This window comes from Tachysurus vachellii, chromosome 10 (assembly GCF_030014155.1).
Source record: "Tachysurus vachellii isolate PV-2020 chromosome 10, HZAU_Pvac_v1, whole genome shotgun sequence".
NCBI classification, from domain to species: Eukaryota; Metazoa; Chordata; class Actinopteri; order Siluriformes; family Bagridae; genus Tachysurus; species Tachysurus vachellii.
Genome location: NC_083469.1, coordinates 2,379,626 through 2,407,500, shown reverse-complemented (window position 1 = coordinate 2,407,500; position 27,875 = coordinate 2,379,626). Strand labels below are relative to the sequence as shown.

Here is a 27,875-nt window from a genome sequence, read left to right as displayed (position 1 = left end):
TCTTTGAACCGAATCTTTTACGCGAACAATGGGAGCCGACTCGATGTATTTTTTATTTTTCACCGAAACACTACACTGAACACTAAACTGAACACTACACTACACTACACCAAACTCTACACCAAACACTACACTGAACACTAAACTGAACACTACACTACACTACACCAAACTCTACACCAAACACTACACTGAACACTAAACTGAACACTACACTACACTACACCGAACTCTACACCGAACTCTACACCGAACTCTACACCAAACACTACACTGTAGGGGAGACCAGGGTTGGTTGTAACACTTTTTTCTTCAGCACCTAAAAGTACCTTTTTTTTTAGGCTACAGTCTGAAACTTTTAGGCAAAGTACCCACGTTTGTCTACTACAAATGGCAACAAATTAAATTTATTCAACTATGTCACAGACTTTGTGAGATGATGACAAATACAAGGTGGTCCTTTGTTACAACCTATCCCACTACTGGGGTAGGTTGTAACACATACTGGGGTAAGTTGTAACAGGTAGACAAAATGCACAAAAACTAAGGGTACTCCAAGTGATATGCCACAACAACAGTTTTATTTTAAACGAATGGCTGCAACAATAAAATATGTGTGAATTTGGGGAGTGTATGAGCATATTGTGTGTTTTTGTGCATGCACACGTGTACGTTTGTGTGTGCATGTCTGTACGTGCACATTCATATGGGTGGGTGTGTGTGTTTGTGTGTGTGTGTGTGTGTGTTAGTGAGTGAGAGCAAATTAACATAAACATATTTACCCCCACTCCACAGAATGAACAAATGAAATGCATTCTTTATCAGTCACAATGGTGACAAGAACAAACCAATTAAATGCATTGTTAATCAGAGTCACAATGGTGACAAATAAAATTGGTCAGGCCTGGAGTGCATGCCTGTTGGGCCCAAAAGCTACATACTGTAAAACACACTTGACCCACACTTCTTTGGATCTTGAATTTCTGAATGGTTTCATGCAGACGACACAGAAATCTTCCTCTTCTGAAGAGGAGTTATCAGCCTTCACCCTTTTCCCAGCAGGTTTTTTTTACTTTCTTGTTTTTGCTTTTCTCACTCCCCAAGATTTTTTTTCTGAAGTTTTTCCCTTTTCGACGCTCCTCCTTTTCCAATGCCAACTTCACTGGTGTATCAGTGAGGATTTCCGAGCGCCTCTTCTTCCTACACTTACCTGTCTCTTTCCTTGGGCCTGCTTTTGGAAAAGGCCTAATGAGTGATGGACTGAACGACTGACCTACGATGGACTCCGAGGTGCTCGGCATCTCATCAGAGTGCAGGTGGACAGCATGAGTGGCTGGAGAGGAGCCGTGCGGCAGGTGAGCTGGAGAGGAGCCGTGCGGCAGGTGAGCTGGAGAGGAGCCGTGCGGCAGGTGAGCTGGAGAGGAGCCGTGCGGCAGGTGAGCTGGAGAGGAGCCGTGCGGCAGGTGAGCTGGAGAGGAGCCGTGCGGCAGGTGAGCTGGAGAGGAGTTCTGTTGAAGAGCCCCAGATGGATCAGGACGATCTGTGACTTGAGAAGGCACAAAGTCACAGTCCTGAAAAATTTTACAATTGTATGGCCACATGCCTGTACACTGGAAGCCGGCCTGTATGTTTTTCTGTGTTGCGGCTGTAGGCAGAGCGATCCTCATAATTCCTGGAATGTCGTAAATACCCATAGTTTTACTTGGATTTCCCCTCATCCAGTCATTGCTCGCCGAATTCACCGTCCTTTTAAACGGACCAAACACACTACGATCAAGTGGTTGGAGTTTATGGCTGCAGTGTGGTGGGAACATAAGTAGTACAATTCCATGGCCTTTGCAAAAATCCACAGCTCTCACAGAGATGTGGGAAGAGTGGTTATCAAGCAGGAGCAACACCTTTCTTTCTTTCCTACTGTACACGAGGAAGGTCCCTCGATCCCTGGTCTTTCAGTTCTTTATATTTCTGCAAATATCTGTTCAAGGTTACATGGCAGATTCCATGGGATTTTGCCACTGCCCTAACGGACTTTCCTTTACTAACTTCCTCTGCTGCTCTTTTTAAAAGACTGGCATCGACTCCACGATCTGTTTTTCTCACCCAAGTTCTATGCATTCTGTAAACTGATTAAAATCACAAAAATGTTCTTAGTTGTATATAAGGGGATGGTTGTAACACTTTTAAAACACGTGTTACAACCTACCCCACCACTGTCACCCATTGTTTAGCTAGCTGTATTAGCATGGTGCTTTGAAATTGGCAGGAGGTTGATACACGATTCTTTACTAGAGAAACTACAGTTTGACCTGATAACTCATATAACTATAACTCATACAACATTATCTACAACAGTTGAAGTACTAAACAAAATATTATCTTGTTATTTTTTTTTACTTTCTTACCTCAGAATTAGATTTTCTGCTGTAGCTTCAGGAGAGATAGCAACACAGACTGGAAAACCTCCATGTGGGATCGTAAAGGAAGCCTGATGAGACTGAAACTGTCACATGACTCCTATCTTATCCCTGATTCGTGGAATTGGTAGTGTTACAACTCTCCCCGTGTTACAACTATACCCGGTCTCCCCTACACTACACCGAACAATACACTGAACACTATACTGAACACTACACCGAACACTAAACTGAACACTACACCAAACACTACACTGTATACTACACTGTACACTACACTGTACACTACACTGAGCACTACACCAAACACTACACTGTACACTACACTGTACACTAAACTGAACACTACACCAAACACTACACTGTATACTACACTGTACACTACACTGTACACTACACCAAACTCTACACCAAACACTACACTGTACACTACACTGAGCACTACACTGAGCACTACACTGAGCACTACACTGTATACTACACTGTACACTACACTGAACACTACACTGAACACTACACTGAGCACTACACTGAGCACTACACTGTACACTACACTGAGCACTACACTGTACACTACACTGAGCACTACACTGTACACTACACTGAGCACTACACTGAGCACTACACTGCACACTACACTGAGCACTACACTGAGCACTACACTGTACACTACACTGTACACTACACTGAGCACTACACTGTACACTACACTGTACACTACACTGTACACTACACTGAGCACTACACTGTACACTACACTGTACACTACACTGAGCACTACACTGAGCACTACACTGAGCACTACACTGTACACTACACTGTACACTACACTGAGCACTACACTGTACACTACACTGTACACTACACTGAGCACTACACTGAGCACTACACTGAGCACTACTCTGAACACTACACTTTTAGAGGTTTAATGAACCGTTACCACTTTGCATGAAACGTAATAATCTAAATAATATCATTTAAATCATCTAAATAACAGATAATGTAAATATATATAGCGTCTTGCTGATTTATTCAAATTCATTCAAATATATTTTGAATAAAAAAAACAATGTAATGCAAAGTATAATGCTTTTTGAACTTTAGTTTGTTTTTGCTGAACATCACATTTAAACACTCTTTGTCTTTAAGGCTCCTATTGATGAGTCGAGTCGAGTTGAGTCGAGTCGAGTCGAGTGCACTGACTCATTGAAAAGAGCCAAAAAGCAGGGCTTCACTCTGTTCACACTTTCTATATGAAATGGTCCCCATGTCTAGGACATAATATAATTATGTGAAATGCTTAAACAATCAAGACAATCATGAATCAATGAAGACAAAATAATCAGTTTTTTGCGTACTGATAATGTTCAGCAATGACATCCTCTCCTTGAGGTTTTGGGGTTGCAAACCCATCACATTTTAATGTGACTGAAAAACAAAATAAAATGTAAGAAATAACTGCGCTTTTTGTCTCGATGCAGGTTTGAAGCCAGACGGTCTACCAGATGAACTCAGAAGAAAGGATATAGGGGTGACGCCGAGGACTTTCTTTCACTTTTTATTGACAAGCTGGAAATGGATATCAGAAATCAAGAGAATCACACAGCTCTGCTGAGGCAGTCCAATTAGGATCTGTCAAGCAATGCTGCCTCTGAAAAACATTAAAGATCAAGTCAAGTAATTAAAAGGAGTCAGTCAGCAAAGGATGATCGTTGCTAAATTCTGACACGTCGTTAGTTTTTTGTTTGTTTTTTACTTTTGTCCTTTTACTGTGCACTTACAAAAATGAATAACATGTTCACCATAAAAGCAGATGTCATATTTCACGCTGCGGCTCATGAAGACTCGGAGCAGTCCATCATTACCAAAGGGACCGAAGCGGTTGTTCCAAGAGAAGTTAGCGCTTGTGTTTCCGAGACAGGAATACTGCAAAGATCCTGGGATAACTTGGAATCTGGAAGTGTAGCAGAAACTGGAAATCTGGGAAAGCACTGCTCGGGTTCAGGAGACTGTCTGCAAGATGGAAACTCCAGTGACAGCGGGTTTCAGGATCACGTTCAACCAGCGGATGCTAGCGTTAAGAAGCAGAGCGAGTCATCGAGCAAAAATGGAGTAAATGAGAAGGCGAATGGAGCCACGGCTGAGAGATCTTTACTTGGCCTGAGGTCAGAAACCAGAGGGGAAATGGCTAAATCTTATGTTTACGAGACCGAAATCATGAGGAGTCCAAGCGTCGTCAGTAACGTGTCCTCTCTTTCACAGGACTCTTTTTCTGACTCAAAGGAAAGCAGATCGATGGAACAATCACTGGGAAATTTATGTTTATTACAAGGAGCTGCACATGGACACTTTACAAATGAGTACGGGGTAAAAAATTCTGTCTCTGTTAGAGAGAAGCCTGATTTAGTTATTGAAGTAGGCAGGCAGAAGGTCCAAGTACATAAATCTGTTCTAGCTGAAAAAAGTGACTATTTTAAAGCCAGGCTTTCTCGAGACATTCTGAAAGTGAAAGGCGTAAGCTACAAAACACTGTCTGTCCTGATAGATTATGTTTATACCTCCAACATTAATGTGAACAAGGATAACATCGTGGATGTTGTCACTGGTGCGAAGATCTTACAGATCCCCTGTGCAGTGCAGGCAGCAATTGACGCCATGTCTGCTCAGCTCACCACGCAGAACTGCTACGAGATTCTAACCATCGCTAAAAAGCAGCGACTAAGCCAACTGAAGGAGACGGCGTATCGTTTCATAAGTGACAACTTTCTGCAGGTTTTGAAAGATCCCGCTGTTTACGGGCGTCTCACGGGCTCAGAGCGCGACTTAGTTTTGAGAAATCGTATGGAGGGTCGCAAGTGTCTGATGGTGGCTGAGATCAATGACGTTTTTGAGAGAGTGGGCAGCAGACCCCCTAGCAGGGGCAACAGCAGGCCACAGAGCCCTCTCTCCGTCACCTCGTTTGAGGACAACCACATGATCTACTACTACAACGAGAATACCAAGGATTGGCACACTTTGACCATAATGCCCGAGGATATTAATACCAAAGGCTGTGGCATATGTTGCTTGTATAACTACCTGTTTGTCGCAGGTGGCATCCGAGGATATGGGGAGAAAGGAAAGGCGTCAGACAAAGTTTTCTGCTACAATCCCGTAACAGACCGCTGGAGCGAGATAAGGCCTATGAACCAAGCGAGGTCACAGCTCAAATTAGTGTCCATGGATGGCTTTTTGTATGCCATTGGTGGGGAATGTCTCTTTACCGTGGAGAAGTATGACCCTCGTATGGACCGTTGGACCACTGTGGCTCCGCTGCCCAAAGGAGCATTCGCAGTTGCCCATGAGGCTACCACCTGCAACGGAGAGCTGTACGTATCGGGAGGAACTCTCTTCTACCGCCTCTTGAAGTACGACCCCAAGAGGGATGAGTGGCAAGAATGTCCATACAACAACAGCAGGAAGAAATCCACTGACATGGTTGCTCTGAAGAGCTTTATCTACAGGTTTGATGTCAACCGTGAACAAGGCATCAACGTGTTTAAGTACAACACCATAGTCAAGATGTGGCACGATTGCGCTTCCTATCAGCAAGGGAGTCCGCTGCCGTTCAGGTGTGCTGTGATTGGAAGCTGCATCTACTGTGTCAACAAGACTCAGACTCTGCAGTTTATAGTGGAGGAGGAAGGTGCTCGATTTGAAGAAGAACCTCTGAAAGCTCCCACGGAGGCTAAAGGAGTGTTATTCCCATTCGTTCTGACCTTGCCAGATAGAAGTGACCGAAATGTGTGAGTAGGGAGTCTTCAGGGAGCAAAACATGAGTAGAAATGTGTAAGAAGCATGGTCAATGAAAAGAAAGCTTTATTTCTCGCTCAGTTAAACTGCTTGTAACAGGAATGTTTCTCTTTGCATGGTGGATGAACATCCAACGGACTCCTTAAAAGGACAACACTTTTCTTTTAATATTGTGGCACAGTGGCATTACTTATATATATATGTGTGTGTGTGTGTGTGTGTATATAAAACCTGGATGCATTTGTTTTGTGCACTTTTCTACATGGATGTTGGACAGAAATGATCTGGGAGCAACAAAAACTGATTTAAAAACCAATTGCCACAAAAAGCACAACAGAAAATTTAACTCCAAATAAAATCTAGCAGTCTAAGTAGAGTTAAGATCATTAAACTGGAGGTAGACATAATTTAAGAATAAATTAAATAAATTCTTTAATTTAAAGACTATAGCACAGAAAAATAGAAATATATAACGAAAGTATTTAGTTAACACGAACCTTTGAGCACATGCCTTTGACTTGAAGTGAAGCCATTGAACAAGGAAAGGTTACGCTAACAAAACTTGGCTGTACGCTGTTTAAGAGCACAAAGCACTTGACTGTTCTCTTTCTTTGGCGGCACTCAGTAAGGATACAGGATTAACACGTGAGGAACGTCTGATCGTATGCATCTTTTAACGTAATTCTAACAAGGGCTTTACAAACAGCAGGTGAACTAGGAATCGAGCCAGTGATTTGAATCGCAGACAAACTTAAGTTATGAGAATATTTTTGCTTTTTGATTGGTGGTTCATGTGTCCTTTAGTTCAGCGGCTATTAAAGGTGAGGTGCACGATGTTTGAAAGCCAATGTTGACATTTGAAATCACCAAAACAAACACGCCCCTAACCCAAATGGGTGTCACCCCTGTTTTGATAGCTCCGCCCCACACATACATACGCAACCCATGCAAGGGGATATTTTTATCAGTAAATGAACACAATGAGTAATACTATGGTAACACAAATGTGTTTTTGTAGTACTGTGTGTTGTACCGTGTAAGGTTTACGTAGCTCCGTTTCACGTGGAAGACATTCAGTTCTCTACAGCGCTGGCAAGCTGATCCTATATTAACACATGTCCTGCTTCTTGCCTTATCGTAAGCCTTTTTTCGCTTTCCGTTTTTATCCGCCATGTCAATGTTTCAATCGCTTTATGCTAATGTCACACATGAGCACTGAACGATCTCTCCGCTGCATATTCACAAGACACGACCCTTTATGCTGATTGGCTACACGTTTGTTTTGTTTGTTGGCCCGACTCGGTTTTCTGAAGCATTTCTCAAACAACGTGCACCGCACCTTTAAATAGGCTTCTGGGGATTCTAGGAATCTGTGAAGCGTAGCCTAGGGGGCTATAGCACAATTATTTTATTACAGAGTTGACGAATTGCTTTTGTCCACTAGACTTAGATTTACATTGATGTTGTTTGGCAGATGCCTTCATCCAGAGCGACCTTAGTTTATTTTCTAAAAATTAGCAGTTCAGGGTCTTGTTCATGGGCCCAACAGTGTCATCGTGGTGGTTCTCTGATCCCTTAACCAATCCCTTAACATGTTGGTTCTCTAATCCCTTAACCAATCCCTTAACATGGTGGTTCTCCAGTCCCTTAACCAATCCCTTAACATGTTGGTTCTCTGATCCCTTAACCAATCCCTTAACATGGTGGTTCTCCAGTCCCTTAACCATTGAGTTACCACTTGATGTCTATCATCTGTGTCCTGATGGTTCAAAGTCCAGATACGTAAAGCTTCGAATAACTAGTCAGAATGTTTCTGTACACATTTAAATACTGTGGAATATTTGACTTTGTTTCATAAAATCAATCTGAGTTTTTATGAAACTTATGTTACAGTTAAAACAGTCAGATACAGAACTGAAGCGTCGCTGATGACAAACAGGGCGAGCGTCTCGGTTTCAATCTGAAGCACAATTTTCGAAGCTTTGCTGATTAGATCTCTGTATGAGCGAAACATGACACTTGTGAAAAAGAGCCAGATTAACTACGGAGCACTTGATAAGCGGTGAGCACATGTCATTCTTTTATCAGGATAAATTAATAGACTACAGAATAATTCCTGCTTCGTTGCCGCCGCCTGCTTCTGGATTCGTACAAGCAAAAATATTTTGCACTTTCTGATGACTTTTTTCCAATTTGCAATAAGATGCTAGAGCTAGTTGGAAGATTAATGGTGTGTGTGTGTGTGTGTGTGTGTGTGTGTGCTGCTATCACAGAAGTAAAAGGAAACTAATCTCAATCCAAATCTGCTGCTGCTGCATTTCTGTGAAATTTCTGAGCATTATTTGTCTTTGTAACTCTCAGTAATACCAGAAAAGGAAATTTGACGCTACATCTGTCAGTACATCATAATCGATTATTTTTCAAAAGTTGTGACCAGTTCAAGTTGAAATAGAGCCTTATAACGCAGTCGCTGCTCTTTCTCGATGTGTGTTTATTGTTCTATAAGAATGATTATTCTAAATAAAAAAGTATTGTTCAAAACTGCCGTGTTCTACATCGTACCTCACGACGATCCTAAATATGAGCCAGCAGAGAAATGGACGACTTCCTGATTCGTTTCACTCAGTTAATCCTTATTATTGAAGAAGGCATTAGAAGTGATCAGTTTTAGACAAAACTGGTCTTATTGGGGCTTTTTACACCTGGTCACTTCATGCGTTTTCTGTGATCAGATAACTATCCGATGGTAAAAAGACCAGGTCTAAATGCCCTCTGAAACGTTTTGGAGACGGATATAAATCCGACAGTACAAACCCCTTCAGGAGGTGGTCTGGGACGCGTTTCAGATGAAACTGGACAGGTGTAAATGAATGTGGTTGTTCAAGCCACATACGTCAGCGCTAAACTCCTCCCAAACGGAAGTACGTCACTCAGGTGATCTTTCACTCAGGCGTCTCGTCGGGTCTTAAAACGCGCTGCTGTCACCAGCGAAAATGCAGAAAACAGTAAACGCTGTTTTTTGTAACATAACCGTCGTAACCAGTTTTTTTGTCTTCTTTTTGATCGCGTTCTGAAAACCGTACACACCAAAGTGTGTTCCGTTTCAATTACCACGGAAATGAGGTAAAATATATGTGCATATTGGGCGGGAGTAGAAAGATCGGATCGATGTCCGATTCGCCGAGACGCATTTATGTGGACTAATGTAAATGGAACAGTTTTAACAAATCAGATAGATATCGGATCAGAGACAGCACATGAAGTGACCAGGTGTAAAAAGGCCCTATTGTTGTACTGTCATGTATCCTGTTCAAACTGTAACACGTACCTTTAACACTATTTAAACAGAACAAATTGATCGATAAACTCGATTTTGCCTATTTAGAGAAAGATATAAAGATAGTTAGGATAAGCTTAAATGTATTAGGAATATATATATATATATATACGTATATATATATATATATATACGTATATATATATATATATATATAGTTTATACCAAAGCTTATCTGAATAAAGGTGACCATAACAGTAAAAATGATGATCTATCTTTCAGCAAGATTTCGAGCCATCGTATGATGATTGTTGATCACTTTTACATATGATTATGATGCTTTTCAAATTTCCTTTAAAATGTGGCTGAGATAAAAATGTCTTTTGGTTTGTTTTGTGTTTATATATTTATTATTCCTCTGATCTCATGTGTGTGTAAAACATTGTTCAGATGATCAAAATTTATGTGTAAGCACTTTTATTGGCAGTTGGACTGGAAACACCAGCCGTGGGTTTGGCACACAAACAACCCACCACACACACACACACACACACACACACACACACACACACACACACAACCCTAACATACACACACATACACACACACACAAACAACCCACCACACACACACATACACACACAACCCGAACATACACACACACATACACACACACATACACACACACACACACACAAAAATCGAACATACATACACACACACACACACACAACCGAACATACACACACACACACAATCCGAACATACACACACATACAACCTGAACACACACACACACAACCCGAACATACACACACATACACACACACACACACACACAAAACCCGAACATACATACACACACACACACACACACAACCCGAACATACACACACACATACACACACACACATACAACCTGAACATACACACATACACACACACACACACAACCCGAACATACACACACACACAATCCGAACATACACACACATACAACCTGAACACACACACACACAACCCGAACATACACACACATACACACACACACACACAAAACCCGAACATACATACACACACACACACACACACACAACCCGAACATACACACACACATACACACACACACACATACAACCTGAACATACACACACACATACACACACACACACACACATACAACCTGAACATACACACACACAATCCGAACATACACACATACACACACACACACAACCCGAACATACTCACACACACATACACACAAACACATACAACCTAAACATACACACACATACACAACCCGAACATACACACACACAATCCGAACATACACACACACACACACACACACAAACACATACAACCTGAACATACACACACATACACAACCCGAACATACACACACACACACAACCTGAACATACACACACACATACACACACACACAACCCGAACATACACACACACACAGACAACCTGAACATACACACACAAACACACACACAACCCGAACATACACACACACACAACTTAAAGTACATCTGGAGGAAAAACAAAGACTATGACCGTCTTGTTTAATACCACGTAACACACATTGTGTTTTGGATTTGATCTGTAAGAGCAGAATAGAAATGATTACTGTTTAACTGTTAAACTTTACCCACTTTGTTCTACTGACTGTTAAAGCAGTTATTGTGAATCGTTATGAATCACCACCAGTCTGTGGTACCAAGCATTCCTATGAACTGATTTACACTGGCTTCTCAGTATCTGTTTTGTTTTCCTTGTCCTTATTCCAGTGGTCCTTTCATATTCCAGTCCATTATGCCACCTGCTGGATGTGATGCGCTATCACACCGCCTGCTAGAATACACTCTCTCCATAGAGGTTTTGTTATCGGTTATGTAATATATGCCCACGTTCATGCAACACACACATATTTATTCGGATATTTTCTCTCCATTTTCCAGCTTTACAGAAAGATGGATGTAGCTTTGGACCTCTAAAGCACAAGCCAGACATGACAGCTGTAAGGAATAACTCAGTAAGAAAATACAAGGAAGACAACCCAGTGAACACAGTGGAACAAATCACACCAGTGGCAGGTGGTGGTTTTTAAAATCATGGAAAAACACACGTTTGTTACTGACATATAGCTCTGTATAGATCTCAAGGACTTTTAGAAAATCAGGTCTACAACATGCAGGGGTCACGGTGGCTTAGTGGTTAGCACGTTCGCCTCACACCTCCAGGGTTGGGGGTTCGATTCCCGCCTCCACCTTGTGTGTGTGGAGTTTGCATGTTCTCCCCGTGCCTCGGGGGTTTCCTCCGGGTACTCAGGTTTCCTCCCCCGGTCCAAAGACATGCATGGTAGGTTGATTGGCATCTCTGGAAAATTGACCATAGTGTGTGATTGCGTGAGTGAATGAGAGTGTGTGTGTGTGTGTGCCCTGTGATGGGTTGGCACTCCATCCAGGGTGTATCCTGCCTTGATGCCCGATGACGCCTGAGATAGGCACAGGCTCCCCGTGACCCGAGGTAGTTCGGATAAGCGGTAGAAAATGAGTGAGTGAAGTCTACAACATAGTAGTGTGAAGCTAAAAAGCAGCTAAGCCACTAACTAGCTCAATGCCATTGAAGAAATGAGTGGAATATAATTAGCTAGAAATGTAAACGGACATATCTGAAATGTATGCAATAAAAAAACTTTACTTACAATGTTTATCAGTTGCAGAAAAAAGAACCGAGCAACGCTAGTTCTGCAAAACCAGTATGAATTAAGCTACTGGTTACGAAATCTCTGAGTACTTTGTTTAGTGTTAGATATCAGTCATGTTTCAAGTTGATTACGACATCAATCCCTTTTGAAAGGCTAATATGGAGAAGCTGTGCATCTGGACAAAACAAAAAATTACGTGCTCATTGTAAGCTGTTTGTCCAAGTAGGACCCAAAATATTATGTATTTAAAGAGTGATGAAAAATCTAGATACATTGATAAGCATTTCATTGGTACATTGTATTGAAATTTGAATGGCTTGTAACCCCAAAGCAATCACCAATAATCCAGAGCAAATTGATGGTATCTTGGCCAATATTTCGGCTATCCGGATAGAAGAATCCGAATCATTCTTTAAGGTAAAGCAATTTCATAGTCTAGTGACTAATTATAAGAGTTTAGCAGTGTTGTAATGTAACGGAGCACTCAGTTATTTCCTCCCCCGGTCCAAAGACATGCATGGTAGGTTGATTGGCATCTCTGGAAAATTGACCGTAGTGTGTGATTGTGTGAGTGAATGAGAGTGTGTGTGTGTGCCCTGTGATGGGTTGGCACTCCGTCCAGGGTGTATCCTGCCTTGATGCCCGATGACGCCTGAGATAGGCACAGGCTCCCCGTGACCCGAGGTAGTTCGGATAAGCGGTAGAAAATGAGTGAGTGAATAATTGAATGAATTACAACTTCCTTCAACCAATGTGCTTTCCATTAGGTCATTAAAAACAGAAAAACACACAACAAACAAACAGAAAAATCGTACAAATATCCCATCAGCCATATGCTTTTAAAAATAAAAATGTCTTTAGCCTGGACTTAAAAATATTAAGAGAAGAGGCTTGTCTAATGGACAGTGGCAAGGCGTTCCAGAGCCTGGGGGCAGCAATACTTTGGGGTAAACAGTAGATCCTGGTTGGAAGACCGAAGGGATCTAGTAGGTTGATACTCAGTCAGTAACAAACAAATGCATGGATGCCATTGACTGGCCTTCACATTCCCCAGAACTGTCTCCAGTTTAGAAACTCAGTTATCGTCGCTGTCGGGCGGAATCCTCGTATCTCCAAAACCGTTATTTTTCAGGAAATTAAAAAAACGCCGTACCTTATCTGCAGTGCACAGGGTTTAGTCCGCGTTGCAGTGGATTGTCTTGCGCTAAATTCCTGTCCTCAGACGAGCACCAGAACTAGCGGGGGTCAAGATTTTTTTTCTTTGAGCCCAGTGTTTTGAAGACATTTACCTCAGAAGATGTGTTGATTCGTTGCGACTCTTCTTGAGGAGAAATATGCCGTGAAGCTCTCACACGGAGTGAGGAAGAGGTGGACAGTTGGTGTCCAATGGAGTTATGAGATTTGCGCTCAAGCTATTTTCAAGACTTTAGATTGGTTAATAACTTGTAAAAATAACAGACCCACGTGGGGACTGACCAATACCATCGATATGTGAAAAAATATGAAATTGACCAAATTTGGACATACGAGGTTTCCGCCCGACAGCGACGTTATGTTATACTGTATATTTGAGTTGAACAAAGTTAGAGAAAAGAAGCAACATCTATACATACTGTTCAATTCAGTCTGTGGTGCTTGTGTGTCCCCTGGTGAAAACTAGTTATCTATTTGGCTAATGGTAAGACAACTTACCATTCTCTTCTTACCAATCTCATCTCTTACTCAAGACAACTTACCAATCTCATCTCTTCTTTTCATTTGTGCAGATATAATAAATATTCTGTTGTTTTTTTTTAAACGACAAGCATTTTATAAATACGATCATGGTCGCAGTTTGGATGAATGAATCAACTTTATTAGTCAAATCCTAAAAGAAGAAAAATTAAGAAAATGATCAGAATATCAGCTCCAGAAGTTTGTAACATTTTGAAATCATTTCCATAGAAACTTATTTGGTGAAAAATACCTGACATTTTAACATTTCTGTGTCAATTAGGTTTCTTTCCTTTTTTTTTTTTTAAATACAGTGATATTGGGCATCATTTATAAAAGTGGATATGAAATGAATTGCATCAATCAATCAATCAATCAATCAATCAATCAATCAATCAATCAATCAATCAAACTTTATTTATAAAGCACTTTAAAACAACCAAAGTTGACCAGAGTGCTGTACAGAAGAATATATACACATAAAATACTCAACTCATACAAGACATAAAAACAAGAAAACAAACTAAGAAACAAAATGACAAAATCAGGTGTTAAAAGCCAAGGAAAAGAGGTTGGTTTTAAGAAGCGACTTAAAAGAAGACAATGAAGAGGCCTGACTAATGGGCAATGGCAGATCGTTCCACAATTTAGGAGCTATTACAGCAAAGGGCCGGTCCGCTCTAAGCTTCCGTTTCGTCTTGGGTACATTCAGGAGCAGTTGATCAGCTGACCTGAGAGAACGGGTGGGTCTATAAGGGTGTAGCAGCTCAGAAATGTAGGGTGGGGAAAGACCACTTAAAGAGTTAAAAACGAATAAGAGAATTTTAAAATGGATCATAAAATGTATGGGCAGCCAATGAAGTGACGCTAAAATAGGGGAAATGTGCTCGTATTTGCGCGTGCCAGTGACCAGACGTGCTGCGGCGTTTTGAACCATCTGCAGACGAGCAACAGAAGACCCACTAACCCACTAAGAATTGTATGTTAATTATAGGAACCTTCAGACAAAAAATTTGTAATTCGTTAACATCGTTTCAACAGAACGTCCCAGTCGTGTCCTCGTGCCATTTTGTAAATAAACCAAATTAAGTTCCTTATTTGATAAACGAGGCCCATTATGAGGCCCATAAATGTAAAGCTCAGCGTATAAAACGAGTACAACGGAATTCCTATATTAATAATTTATACTTACATCTCATAGAATATAAACTCTAGCAGATTAGGAATAAAATGGGTCATTCTTATGATACAGATAGCAATAAAATGCCTAGACGGTATATATCATGGTTCCTGAAATGGTGAAAAACCTCTAGTGTGTCCTGAGTAAAGAAAAATAACAAACTCATTGCATCATTCACTGAATATGAGACACAGAATTAGAGTTCTTCTTTTTTAGATTCTGTCTCCTTGTGAAATATCGATCCATTTGGTTTTACTCTCCATTTCACAAGGATGTCCTGGTTCATCCCACCGTCTTTTAGTTCCTGGTTGATCTGAAAAACAGAAGAAGACTTTTATTACTAAATACTGCTGGACGGACGAACGGCTGTAAAAATTCTACAGAATTTTATTACAGTTCTTTGTACATTGAAGGTTCTGTACGTTTTCAGTGGCCTCTGTTGGAGGATGAGACTCACCTTCTCCAAGATGGCTGCATTTACTGCAGGACCGCTCAAATCCTGACTGGACCGGATCTTCATCCTTAAGATTTGTCGTTTTGTCACTGAATATTTAATTGTAAACACATCTACAAACACAAACACGAACACACGATTCCACATCCATCCAAAAAGCAGTGAATATAACACTGTAATATCGAACATACCCGAGTAACAGAAGAAAGGCATGATTATCAGGTTCTCCATCCATCCAGCTCACATAGGAGAAGTTAGTATTGTCTACCCACTTCCAAGGGTCTTTAAACATACCAAACCAAGTCACGCCAGAGACAAGTTCCTCTAAAATTACGTTTTCATTTTCGTCTCTCGGACTGGCCAGGTCTGTGTGATACTTTCTGCAGTAAGCCCGAGCTTCAAACCAGTCTGTCTTATTGGATATGTAAATGTAGCGGTCATTGAGAGTTTTTGTTTCTGTGAGAATAGATACAGCACAATACAGCATGAGCGAGGAAGTTTATCAGAAACCGAGTAAAAAAAAAAAAATCACTCACACATTTGGCTCTAGATAAACTGAACCTCTAAACCAGGGGTCGGCAAGTGGCTCTTTCATCCGTCTGTTGCGGCTCCCTGTAGATTCTCACTCACTCACTCATTTTCTACCACTTATCCGAACTACCTCGGGTCACGGGGAGCCTGTGCCTATCTCAGGCGTCATCGGGCATCAAGGCAGGATACACCCTGGACGGAGTGCCAACCCATCGCAGGGCACACACACACACACTCTCATTCACTCACACACTACGGTCAATTTTCCAGAGATGCCAATCAACCTACCATGCATGTCTTTGGACTGGGGGAGGAAACCGGAGTACCCGGAGGAAACCCCCGAGGCACGGGGAGAACATGCAAACTCCACACACACAAGGCAGAGGCGGGAATCGAACCCCGACCCTAGAGGTGTGAGACGAACGTGCTAACCACTAAGCCACCGTGACCCCCCGATTTGGAAAGTAAATATTTAATTTCAACTTATTTTATTTTAGTTAGTTACTTTTTAAAAAAATGAAATTCTAAGATTATGATGCTCTTGTAACATTAAAATAAACCGTGTTTAATTTGTTTGTCGCTCAAAATATGCGTCAAAACCGCCGACTTGCGAAATCCGACACACAGAAGCAGACGCATTTTTGGTTTGCTGCAGCCGGCAAGTTAAAATTTTAATGTCATGAATACGAAGAGGACTCAATTAGACACTGAACATTTTATTTGAAAGTAACCTTCAACCGAGCGTCTAACCTTTTTTGTTAAGGTTAGTTTAAACTGTTCAAAATATTTTTGTTTGCCTGCAGCAATAAAATTGCGTTTACTCAGTAGCAGTGCACTGATTTAAAAAGCAACACACTACAGTTTTTTCTCTACGTTCCATAAAAAAACGCTATATGCGGCTGTTCTCTTCATTTTAGATGTCAAAAGGGTTTTGTGGCTCCCTGTGTTTTTTCATTTCTGAGGGAAACGGGTCCAAATGACTCTTTGAGTCTTTAAGGTTGACGACCCCTGCCCTAAACAATTTTACCGCGCCACAGTTTTGATCTCCGTTCCTGTTGTTAGGCTCACCGTCATCCCAAAATCTCATATTTCCCACTGGGTCATTTTGGAAGGTCCAGCGCCAGGCGTAAATATCACTGTACATTCCAATCCAAGCAGCCGAACTGAAATTTTGAGCCTGTGCTTCATTCTGAAGCTCAATCATGTCGTCGCTGTTTCTGATGATAGCCAAGTCTGTGTGTGAGGCTTGGCAGAAAATCTGAGCATCGGTCCAACTTCTTTTCTGCTGGACCAGATAATACTTACGAGTCATAGACAGGACACAGGGAACAATTCCTGTTTAAAACAAATGATATAAAATGTTATGTCTATAGTAGAAAAAAAAACATTTATGGTACATTCATTCACTCACTCACTCACTCATCTTCTACCGCTTATCCGAACTACCTCGGGTCACGGGGAGCCTGTGCCTATCTCAGGCGTCATCGGGCATCAAGGCAGGATACACCCTGGACGGAGTGCCAACCCATCACAGGGCACACACACACACACTCTCATTCACTCACACAATCACACACACTACGGACAATTTTTCCAGAGATGCCAATCAACCTACCATGCATGTCTTTGGACCGGGGGAGGAAACTGGAGTACCCGGAGGAAACCCCCGAGGCACGGGGAGAACATGCAAACTCCACACACACAAGGTGGAGGCGGGAATCGAACCCCCAAACCTGGAGGTGTGAGGAGAACGTGCTAACCACTAAGCCCATTTATGGTATATTAAAAATAAAAACACACACACACCTCTTACCTGTGAAAAACAGAAGTATGTCCAGATGTTGCTCCATCACTGATGTCAGTGTAGAAATAGAATAAAAGGTATAAATAAAAATTCTAAATTATTCCTGAAATGCAAAATATTTCCATTTTTAAGCAGAAGGAATTAAATGATTTTGAAAACCTACCTGAAATGTTAAAAAGTTAAACAAACACTTTACAAGTTACCACTTTCTATCACCTTGTTCTTCAAAGACTTTCTGCAACCCGACTAACTAAACTGCTGCTTGACGTCTTTCCTTGTTTAAGTTTCCATAGAAATTTACATAAATCAAAACAGTAGATTGACTGACAGGACAGGAGTCCGCACCGCACTTAGAGGGGAAGTTTTAACCCTGGAAGAGGTGACTAGAGTTATAATAATATGGCAAAGGTGCATGAAGCTCATATCTGGGTTCTTGATGCTGGGACAAAAGAACCAGTCATGCAATTACAAGAGTATCTTGTTGCATCTTGATGGGGCCGCTTTACTGCTAACGACAGTATGTTTGTGGATAGCGTCAGCACCAGAAATGCTTTCTTCATCTTGGAGTACAACATGAGGAAGGGTGAACAGGACAACACTGACCATCTAGTACCAGTGAACAGTAAGTCTTTTGAGCAGGAAGTTGCCCCAAAATGCTTCAAACACTTCATCACAGTTCCCAAAGAAGCCTCAGTCCACCAGCCTCAATGCTCTGAAAGGCTGGACAGAGTCATCACCACCTCTTTACTGCCTGATGTACTGGACCCATAATCTGTATTCCATCCAAATCTCTTTACAAATGATGCCTTCTACCAATAGCCCAGAGCCACCTGGACAGCAGGAAGAAGAAATTGCAGTTTGTTGATTTTAGAACCATAATTATATCATATTTTAACCATAATTGGGCAGTGGTGTCGCAACTGGTTAAGGCTCTGGTTAAGGCTCTGGGTTGTTGATCGGAGGATCGGGGTTCAAGCCCCAGCACAGCCAAGCTGCCACTGCTGGGCCCTTGAGCAAGGCCCTCAACCCTCCCTGCTCCAGGGGCGCTGTATCATAGCTGCCCCTGCACTCTGACCCCAACCTCCTCAGTTGGGGTATGTGAAGAAAAAGAATTCCATTGTGCTGTAATGTATATGTGGCGATAATAAAGGCTTCTATGCCCCCAATAATTACCTCTGAACTCACCACCAAGTGGGATTAAGTTAGTGTAACCCCAAATCTCCAATAGAGCCCCTCAAGGTTGTGTCCTGAGGCCCCTGCTGACTGTACACATACGCCTGTGTGGTCACTTCCAATTCAACCACAACTGTTATCACCACTGTTACCTGGAATAGGTTAAAATGCCAGAGAACCGGTGCTAGAAAGCCAATCTCCTCCTATCAAGGAGTTGATAGTGGATGTCATCATGAAGCAGGAGAGAAGCTGCCTTCCCGTCAGGATCAATGAGCCCCAGTGGAGAGAGTGGACAGTTTCTGATACCGTTGTTCTCAGATCTTGCAAGACCTGTCATGGTCCTGACACGCTGACCCCCTAGTTATGAAGGCCCGTCAGTTTCTGTACAACCTTAGGTGTTTAAGTGACTATAAACTGCCCTGTAAGATATTAAGGAACGTTTACACCTGCACCATTGACAACATCCTGATGGACAACATCACAGCCTGGTTTGAGAACAGCACCAAGCAGCAGAAGACAGCTTTCCAGTGATTGAAGACAACATCCTGCTGGACCAAACCCAGAAGGTCAGTGAAGTGAAAACAGTGAGAATGAGGAGGAGCCTCTTCCTACATTCAGGACAACATTTAGCACTTGGACTTTTCTGGACTGGTCTCCACAACATCCACAAACCTAACTGGAGTTTTATATAGCGCTAAAATCACAGTGTGTCTTTATCTGTGTTCAAACTTGATGACTTACGAAAAGTGACGTCCTTGTTCTCCTATTTTCCATAAGACCTTGTGAAAAGGAAAGAACTGGACACATTTACATTTCTTCGGTCTACACAAATATGCAGGTTGCATCAGAGCAAGCAGGAGCACATGGAGGTTCAAGACCAAGATCTGATTTAAAAAAAAACAGATCGACAAGAATACAAAGGAAAAAATAATGGAGATGAAAACCAGTCAGGTCAAAACCATCTAAATACCAACATCCCAGTGAAAATAAAAATGTATAAACCAGACACAGACTTAACCATTTTAGCCTTACAGTACATACAAAGTCAACCAATCATAATGTCTTTCGGGTTGGGAGACGCTAGAGAGAGAAAACAAATAAAATAATGAACCTAATGGGCTAGAAAGGATAGATATCTGTCTTACTGCAACACAGAGCATGTGTTAGACAAATCACACAAAGGTGAACATAAATACCTGCGATACTAAAGAGGAGATGTGAACTCCATGTGGTCTTTTGCATCATTACAACATTTCTCAGACTGTACAGTATATTTATAATCACACCCTCTAGTGTCACCCATATGAGGATGACGTTCCCCATTGAGTCTGGTTCCTCTCAAGGTTTCTTCCTTTACCGTCTAAGGGAGTTTTTCCTCCCCACAGTCACCTGAGTCACCTCAGACTTGTTCATTGGGGGTAAATACATACACATTGTGAACTAAATATATCTAATATTAATCTTGGGGGCACGGTGGTTTAGTGGTTAGCACGTTCGCCTCACACCTCCAGGGTTGGGGGTTCAATTCCCGCCCCTGCCCTGTGTGTGTGGAGTTTGCATGTTCTCCCCGTGCCTCGGGGGTTTCCTCCGGGTACTCCGGTTTCCTCCCCCGGTCCAAAGACATGCATGCTAGGTTGATTGGCATCTCTGGAAAATTGTCCGTAGTGTGTGAATGAGAGTGTGTGTGTGTGTGTGTGCCCTGCGATGGGTTGGCACTCCGTCCAGGGTGTATCCTGCCTTGATGCCCGATGACGCCTGAGATGCACAGGCTCCCCGTGACCCGAGGTAGTTCGGATAAGAGGTAAAAAATGAGTGAGTGAGTGAATGGAACCTACTGTGGCTAACGGCTAACAGCTCGTTCCGTGGTGGTGGCACGCAGGTCATATAACATACAGCAGTATCTTTGATGGGTCCGACACTTATGTAACGTTTATATTAGTATGCCCTTTTGCTTTACCTGGATCTGAGCACTCCTATTATACACCACCATGAGATCTGAGATCTTATCTGCTCAGGGTTCCCACTCTTTTTCAGAGATCATTTTCCAGGACTTTTCCAGGACATTTCAAATTTAGGAAAAAAAGACAAGGATCACCGATTCACAGCCTAAAGTAGTATGTTCTTCTCTCCAGAAGTCTTAAAAACATACACTTTATGACTATTACTTAACTATAAAATTAGAAAAACACCAGATACACACACTGAGCTCTTTCAAACGAGTCATTCAAAATACGTATTCATTTATTAATAAAGAAAATGACGGTATTTATGATGGTATTCACTTTCACAAACGATTCGTTAATAAACGCATATTCAAGGAAACGCCACTGTATTGTATGTTGCTAAAAACGTTCTGCTCCGGCTTTGTTTGGAACTACTATGGTTAGTGAAGGATAGAAAGGAGGTCACTTAACTTCTTGTTTAGTGAACTGGTGCAAAAATCAATATCACATTTGCAAACGTGTTTTTAAGTTTATATACTGTAAGTAAACCTATTATATGTTACCGGCCTTCGCCTTATGTTTACAACACTAGTCTGTGCTGCACTTTGAGCATGCAAATAATTGTTCAATGTATGATTCGCTGTGCATCGCGTCAGTAGAATATCTAATTTTGACTACTTATATCGCCCATAAAACAGGTTTGGGGACTGTGTGGATGGATTACTTTTAAAGACAATTTGTCATGTGAATGAAATTTCAACATTTATAAAATAAAAAGACGGCACATATTAATACCCTTTCCTTTCTCAGGCCGATGCCGTCATGCATGCTTTAGTTTGCTGTACATTCCCCTTGCACATGATATTCAGATTAACAAGGTTAATATAACCTGCTTACCCGTCACCATTTGCTGAAAACATTCGAGCACTTAAACCATTCCTAGCACCTGAAACCTCCAACACAAGACAGCGTCATCCGTCACAGCGAGATTAAACAGCATAACAAAAAAACCTGTCAAAACTCGGCGTCCCTGAACAGAGCGCTTTCTGTTACTAACGTTAATTGTTTTGCCCAGTTGTAAACTGTTCTTTAAACGATCAAGAACATTTAAAAATAATAATTTTCCAGGACAAGATTTTTGCCAGGGCAATTTATGTTTTCTCTCATTTTCCATGTGTTTTCCAGGACTGGAACATTGGTCATTAATTTTCCAGGACATGTGGGAACCCTGTGGCTGAATCAGCAAATTGTCCCAGTGAAGTCTTTAGTTCCATTTGTTTTTCCAGTGATCTCTTTTGTATTTTATTGATGCTACCACACGAACACCATAAACTGATATTAAACGCTTCTTCTTTCCAGACCTACCCGATCCATCCTGACGACCTACTCGTGGTTAGAGTCTCTTCACTCGGTGGTTCAGTGCTGGGGAAAGTTCTGCAAGGAGATCTTGGTTACTTAATTCCACTGAACTATAAACTGTTGTATAAATGACATTATTTCCTGTCTAGTGTCACCTAAATGAAGATGAGGTTCACTTCTGAGTCTGGTTCCTCTCAAGGTTTCTTCCTCATATCATCTCAGGGAGCTTTTCCTCACCATCGTCGATTTTATTTACTTACTAGTTCATATCAGCGACTGGAAAGAGTGCGATCATAAATAAAGCTGTAACTTTAATAAGGCTTGTCTTTTATTCAGGACAAAAGGTCTGTGGAAGCTGCACTGGATGAACGGCCATTAAATCAATTTCACATCGTTTGTTTTTTTTTTTTTTTTAAATAATGACTGAAGATCCTGATAAAAAATATAAGCCACAATTCATTATAAAAATTTATTAGATATTTACAAATCCAACATACAAAAGAAGCATCTGAGTGAGTTGAGTGAAGGAACACTATTCCCGACACACACACACACACACACACACACGTTACACACACACACACACACACACACGCGCGCGCCACAGGTCCAGGTGATCAGACGTACTCCCCACAATCAGATATAATAATCTTCTGTTTGGGTTTGCCATCTTTACTTCCCTGAGCCTACAGAGGACATAAAGGAACAGTCAGAAATAATCATAAATAATTATTATACACAAGTGTGACATCTGATGCTTCTCTCTTCACATCAAAAACAGATTTATTTTCCATAAATAACCATTAAACTGCAGGCATATTTACACAATGAGAAGAATAAGAATTTCCGGAAAAACTTTTCATGGGAATTTATGGGAATTATTTGGAAATATAGGGAGATGTATATAAACTATATCATATACAAACATAAATAAACACTTTGGTCATAAGCAGACGTACATGTAAGGTAACACACATTTTAAAAATGATGTCTTGACTGATTTAATTGTAAGTAGAACTTTAACTGATTATTTCATTGAGTAACACAAAAGCATAATAAACATTATTATGCTTGTAATAAACATAATAAACTTATTAATTGTAATAAACATATTTCCCTGTGATTGCTGTAAAATAAAAGCACCCCCCACCCTTGGCCTTCTAAAAACGTCTCAATCAAAATGTAAAATGAAGCATTTTTTTTTCAAGTGGGGGGGGGTCATCAAATTATCTGTGCATGTGGTAACACTCCTAATTGACCGCTTATTAAGAGTTAGCAATGTAGTTATTAAGTTTAGGTATTGGGTACAATTAAGAATGTAGAATAAGGTAATGCAGAATAAGGCATTAATATGTGAGTAATAAGTACTAATAAATAGACAATATTCTATTAATATTCATGCTAATAAGAAACTAGTTAAATGACCCTAAAATAAAGTGTTACTGTGCAAGTACATGCAGTGGGTTTGTGGCCTCAATGGCCCTCCAGTAAGCAGTGTGCTGTGTGCTGCGTGACCGAGGAACGCAGGGAACAAATTCAACTTAAACTGCATTAAATCTTGTTGTTTTAAACAAAATTACGCTTTGCTATTTTTTTTAAACTACATTTAAGTTACTTGTTATAGGCGACTCTGTATTTATTTTTAATTCCCAGTTTATTTCCATATATTCCCGTTAATTCCCATGGAAAGTTTCTAGCCTTGAAAATTCCTGGAATTTTGCGACCCTACCTCTGCCACACACACTCTGCCACACACACACGCTCTCACACACACACACCTCCATGGTCCGCAACACATCTATGCCCTCTAGCAGCTCCCCGAACACCACGTGCTTGTTATCCAGCCAGTCTGTTTTGTCGCAGGTGATGAAGAACTGTGAGCCGTTTGTGTTCGACCCAGAGTTCGCCATTGAGAGAAGACCTACACACACACACACACACACACACACACACACACAGAAAGATAGAAGCACAATCAGCCACGAAAACATTTCCACGTGACCTTGATGAATGAATGTCTGCTTTGATGCGACATCCGTGACTGAACGTGTAGATTTTCACATCCATACGTTTATTATGTAAAAGCGGATCCTCACCTGGACCGGTGTGTTTGAGCACAAAGTTTTCGTCGTCAAACTTGCGTCCGTAGATGGATTTGCCGCCGGTGCCGTTGTGGTTGGTGAAATCTCCTCCCTGACACATGAACTGAGGGATGATCCTGTGGAAGCTGCTGCCCTTGAAGCCGAACCCTTTCTCGTGCGTACACAGGCAGCGGAAGTTCTCTAACACAAAAAAGAGACAAAGCTAAAGAGCTAAAGGTTCGGATCGCGTCTTTAATAACTCGCTTCATGGAGCTGACGATCTTCAGGATTTGATGTGAATTCGTGTAATAGCGACACCTAGTGGTCGAAGCCGAAAGCTGCTTATTTTAAGTTCATAAAAGCTGAACAATTTTTTAAAATCTCTCAGTTAAAAATGTCATATTTTTAACTCCTTGTCTCCCAAATATTTCATAAGAGGACAAAATTAAATGTCACGTAACTTTACAGCAGCATGTTTTATAAAAATCGCTCGTACCTGCAGTCATGGGCACGACGTCAGCTCGGAGTAACATGCGCAGTCTTCCTGCAGGTTTATTACCGATCTTGATGTCCATGTAGACCTGTGGGTTCGCTCTGCCCTTCTTAGCAGGCGGCTCGCCCTGGAACACACACACACAGAGTAATTTTTCACCTGCACAATCGTTTTCCCTACAAAACTTTCTACCAGCCAGTTCCAAGCAACCTACTCCTCCGTTTCTAAAGTTACGTCACCCGCCATAAACGGCTCTGATCCCTTTTTAAACTCAACACTGTACAGAATTACAGCGTGTCTATTTTACTGAAACCCAAACCGGTCACAGCTCGTCTTTTTTTTTTTTTTTGGTTTCACCTCCTGGGTCGCGGTTTTGTTCGACTCTCCCGCCGGCTCCGCCTCTTCGGCTTCCTCCGTCGTCTTCCCCGAGAACTTTTTCAGCCAATCGTCATCGGACCAGACTGTGAGGAAGAAAGAAAGCGATCCGTAAACATCCCACAGTACAGAATGCGTACGTTTGTGTTTAATGGATATTAAGGACTGGATGTTGTGCATGTTGTTGCACCGACCCGGTCGAGACGAGCCCTCTTTAATCCTCATGGGTTTGGCGATGTTCACTCTGATGGTCCGACCAAAGAGCTCAGACTCGTTCTGAGGAACAAGGTAAGAGAAATAAATAACCCGAAGCATTGTGAGAAGAAATAATCTGAATGCGGCACTGAACTCGTCCAGGACTCGTGATATAACAGATGTAGAACTTTTACACCAGAAATGTTCGTTCACCGGACAAACACAATGACATAAAACGTGTCTTTCGTTCAATCTTACCATGTTATCGATGGCCGCTGCAGCATCCTGTTAAAAATAAAGATAAAAAAAAGGTTCCATTTGACATCTAACGGTAATGATCAGAAACAGAAATATCTGTGGAAGATTTTCCTCCATGTTTTTAAATTAGCTGAATGATTAAAATAAAAGTGAGACGCTCACCTCAGCCAGCTCAAACTCGATGAAGGCAAAACCACGATGCTTCTCTGTGAGGACAAAAACACTGACTTCAGCTCTGTTCATCATCATAAATACAGTTGTCATTAATACTCATATTCATCTGAGATAAATGTCTGGGCTTGTTATTATTATTATTATTACCGGTTTCATAATCCAGAGGGATCTGAATATCCGTAATGTCTCCAAAAGGAATAAATGCAGCATGCAGGACTTTCTCATCCACTTCTTCTGCTAAACCACCTAAACACACACACACACACACACACACGTTTCGCATCTTATTCATCACATGAATAATTACGTGGTGCATTTTTTGTCCTCACACCTTTAATTCCCCACAAAACAGGAGCCCGGTTCACTTTATAAGTTACTATTTAAATAAGGAGCTTAAAAATAAACTGTATTGGAGCTTAAAGACAAAAAGGAACAGAAGTTTTTGTAACATTTAACATCAAATAAACACAATACAGCTACAGAAAAGGTTTAATAAATTAATTAATAAATAAAATGTCAAATCAAATCAGAACAGCAGACAAAACAAACGTGGGGATTAAAGCAGGACTCACTTTTTATATATTAAAAAAAAGAAAACTTTTTTCTAAATAAAAAAAAAAAAGCAAAATAAAATATTATCCATGTTTATCTTCTGTTTTTATTTTATTTTATAACATTAACCATATATTAACATTAACCATATAATTCCTTGTATGTTAAACACAGAAAACTACTTACACTAATACTGACTACTGAAATATAAACACTGAAATATATAATAAATAATAAACAAAACACTTACCGATATAAAGCACACGTTTAGTCGCCGCCATTTTGTTTCTAACCCTTAACCTCTGACCAGCGAGAATATACAATTCCTTCGTTTTATTTTTCCCCACCCGTATTGGGACAAATTCCGCCTCTCAAACGAAGATGGTTCCCCCCCCCCGTTAAGCGTCGCGAGCTGTGATTGGTTCATTTGTTAAAGCCTTCAGTTGATTGGACTATGCAGACGTCGGTCACATTCTGCGAAGTTAAAGAATATAAAATAAAGCGGTTAAAAAAAAAACAGAAAATAGCTCACATTTAGATGTTATTCCAGTGTTAAAAATTATGTTCTAGTTATTTTAATCTTTTTTTAAATCAGGAATTTGAGTGTATATAAAATATATCTGCTAGTTCAGGGGCGGGGCTAGGCAGAGATAAGGTGTGGAAAATATAACTGTGCGGTCTCCTGACTGCTCGTCCGCCATCTTGTGTTGTGGCGTAGAATGTTTTGTAAAAAAACAAATGAGTGTAAATGTTTACGCACCTTTATTTTGAGCCACTTAATCTACAGTTTTTAATTCTAAAGTTTCACAGAAATTATTTCACAAACATAAATGTTCCAAAATAAGTGACAAGTTTCTCCCGTTATTTAATTATTTCATGTGTTTTAATGCTTTTTTTGTAAATTGTTTAATTCCTAACAATATTAGCATGTAAACATTATAGAACAACAAAAACACAACAAAAACAGTTGTTTACCTCAGTTTTATTCCATTTTATCTACACTCAGTAAAGTTTAGCTGATGTGGACTGTTGAAGTTAACAAAGGGAACCTGAACCTGAAACTAAAGCTGAACCTGAAACTAAACCTGAACCTGAACCTAAACCTAAACCTGAACCTAAACAGGAGCCTAAACCTGAACCTAAACCTGAACCTGAACCTAAACAGGAGCCTAAACCTGAACCGGAGCCTAAACCTAAACCTGAACCTAAACCTGAACCTAAACCGGAGCCTAAACCTAAACCTGAACCTAAACCTGAACCTAAACCAGAGCCTAAACCTAAACCTGAACCTGCTTCTGAAGCAAAGGTTTGAACTGATGTGCCTTCTGAGATGCTTCTCTGCTCAGCACAGTTGTAAAGAGTGATTATTTGCCATAGCTTTTAAT

At 40.9% G+C, this 27,875-nt stretch overlaps 2 protein-coding genes across 2 annotated transcripts in view; one reads left to right on the top strand and one right to left on the bottom strand.

The window, feature by feature from the left end:
* Positions 1–9,076, top strand: part of LOC132852588 (kelch repeat and BTB domain-containing protein 11) — a 10,383-nt gene extending 1,307 nt beyond the window's left edge. The window contains exon 2 of the mRNA XM_060879860.1: positions 3,896–9,076. Coding sequence (XP_060735843.1) covers positions 4,200–6,203 — 2,004 coding nt within the window. The 5' untranslated portion in view covers positions 3,896–4,199 and the 3' untranslated portion in view covers positions 6,204–9,076. The remainder of the gene's footprint in view (positions 1–3,895) is intronic.
* A 13,741-nt stretch (positions 9,077–22,817) lies between these two features.
* ppie (peptidylprolyl isomerase E (cyclophilin E)) lies at positions 22,818–26,827 on the bottom strand. Its single transcript, XM_060879852.1, has 10 exons — positions 26,741–26,827; positions 26,086–26,184; positions 25,927–25,970; positions 25,765–25,791; positions 25,506–25,587; positions 25,294–25,397; positions 24,940–25,063; positions 24,459–24,644; positions 24,141–24,283; positions 22,818–23,048 (listed from the first exon to the last, which is right to left on the bottom strand). The coding sequence occupies exons 1-10, from the start codon at positions 26,769–26,771 to the stop codon at positions 22,980–22,982; spliced, it is 909 nt and encodes a 302-aa protein (XP_060735835.1). The 5' UTR covers positions 26,772–26,827; the 3' UTR covers positions 22,818–22,979.
* Between the last annotated feature and the right edge of the window lie 1,048 nt (positions 26,828–27,875).

Excerpts from the sequence above, each read along its gene's own strand:
- ppie (XM_060879852.1), bottom strand. The coding sequence starts at position 26,771 with ATGGCGGCGACTAAACGTGTGCTTTATATCG. Across the intron at positions 26,185-26,740 it reads TAAACGTGTGCTTTATATCG|GTGGTTTAGCAGAAGAAGTG; the intron begins GTAAGTGTTTTG and ends GTGTGTGTTTAG. Across the intron at positions 25,792-25,926 it reads TCGAGTTTGAGCTGGCTGAG|GATGCTGCAGCGGCCATCGA; the intron begins GTGAGCGTCTCA and ends TATTTTTAACAG.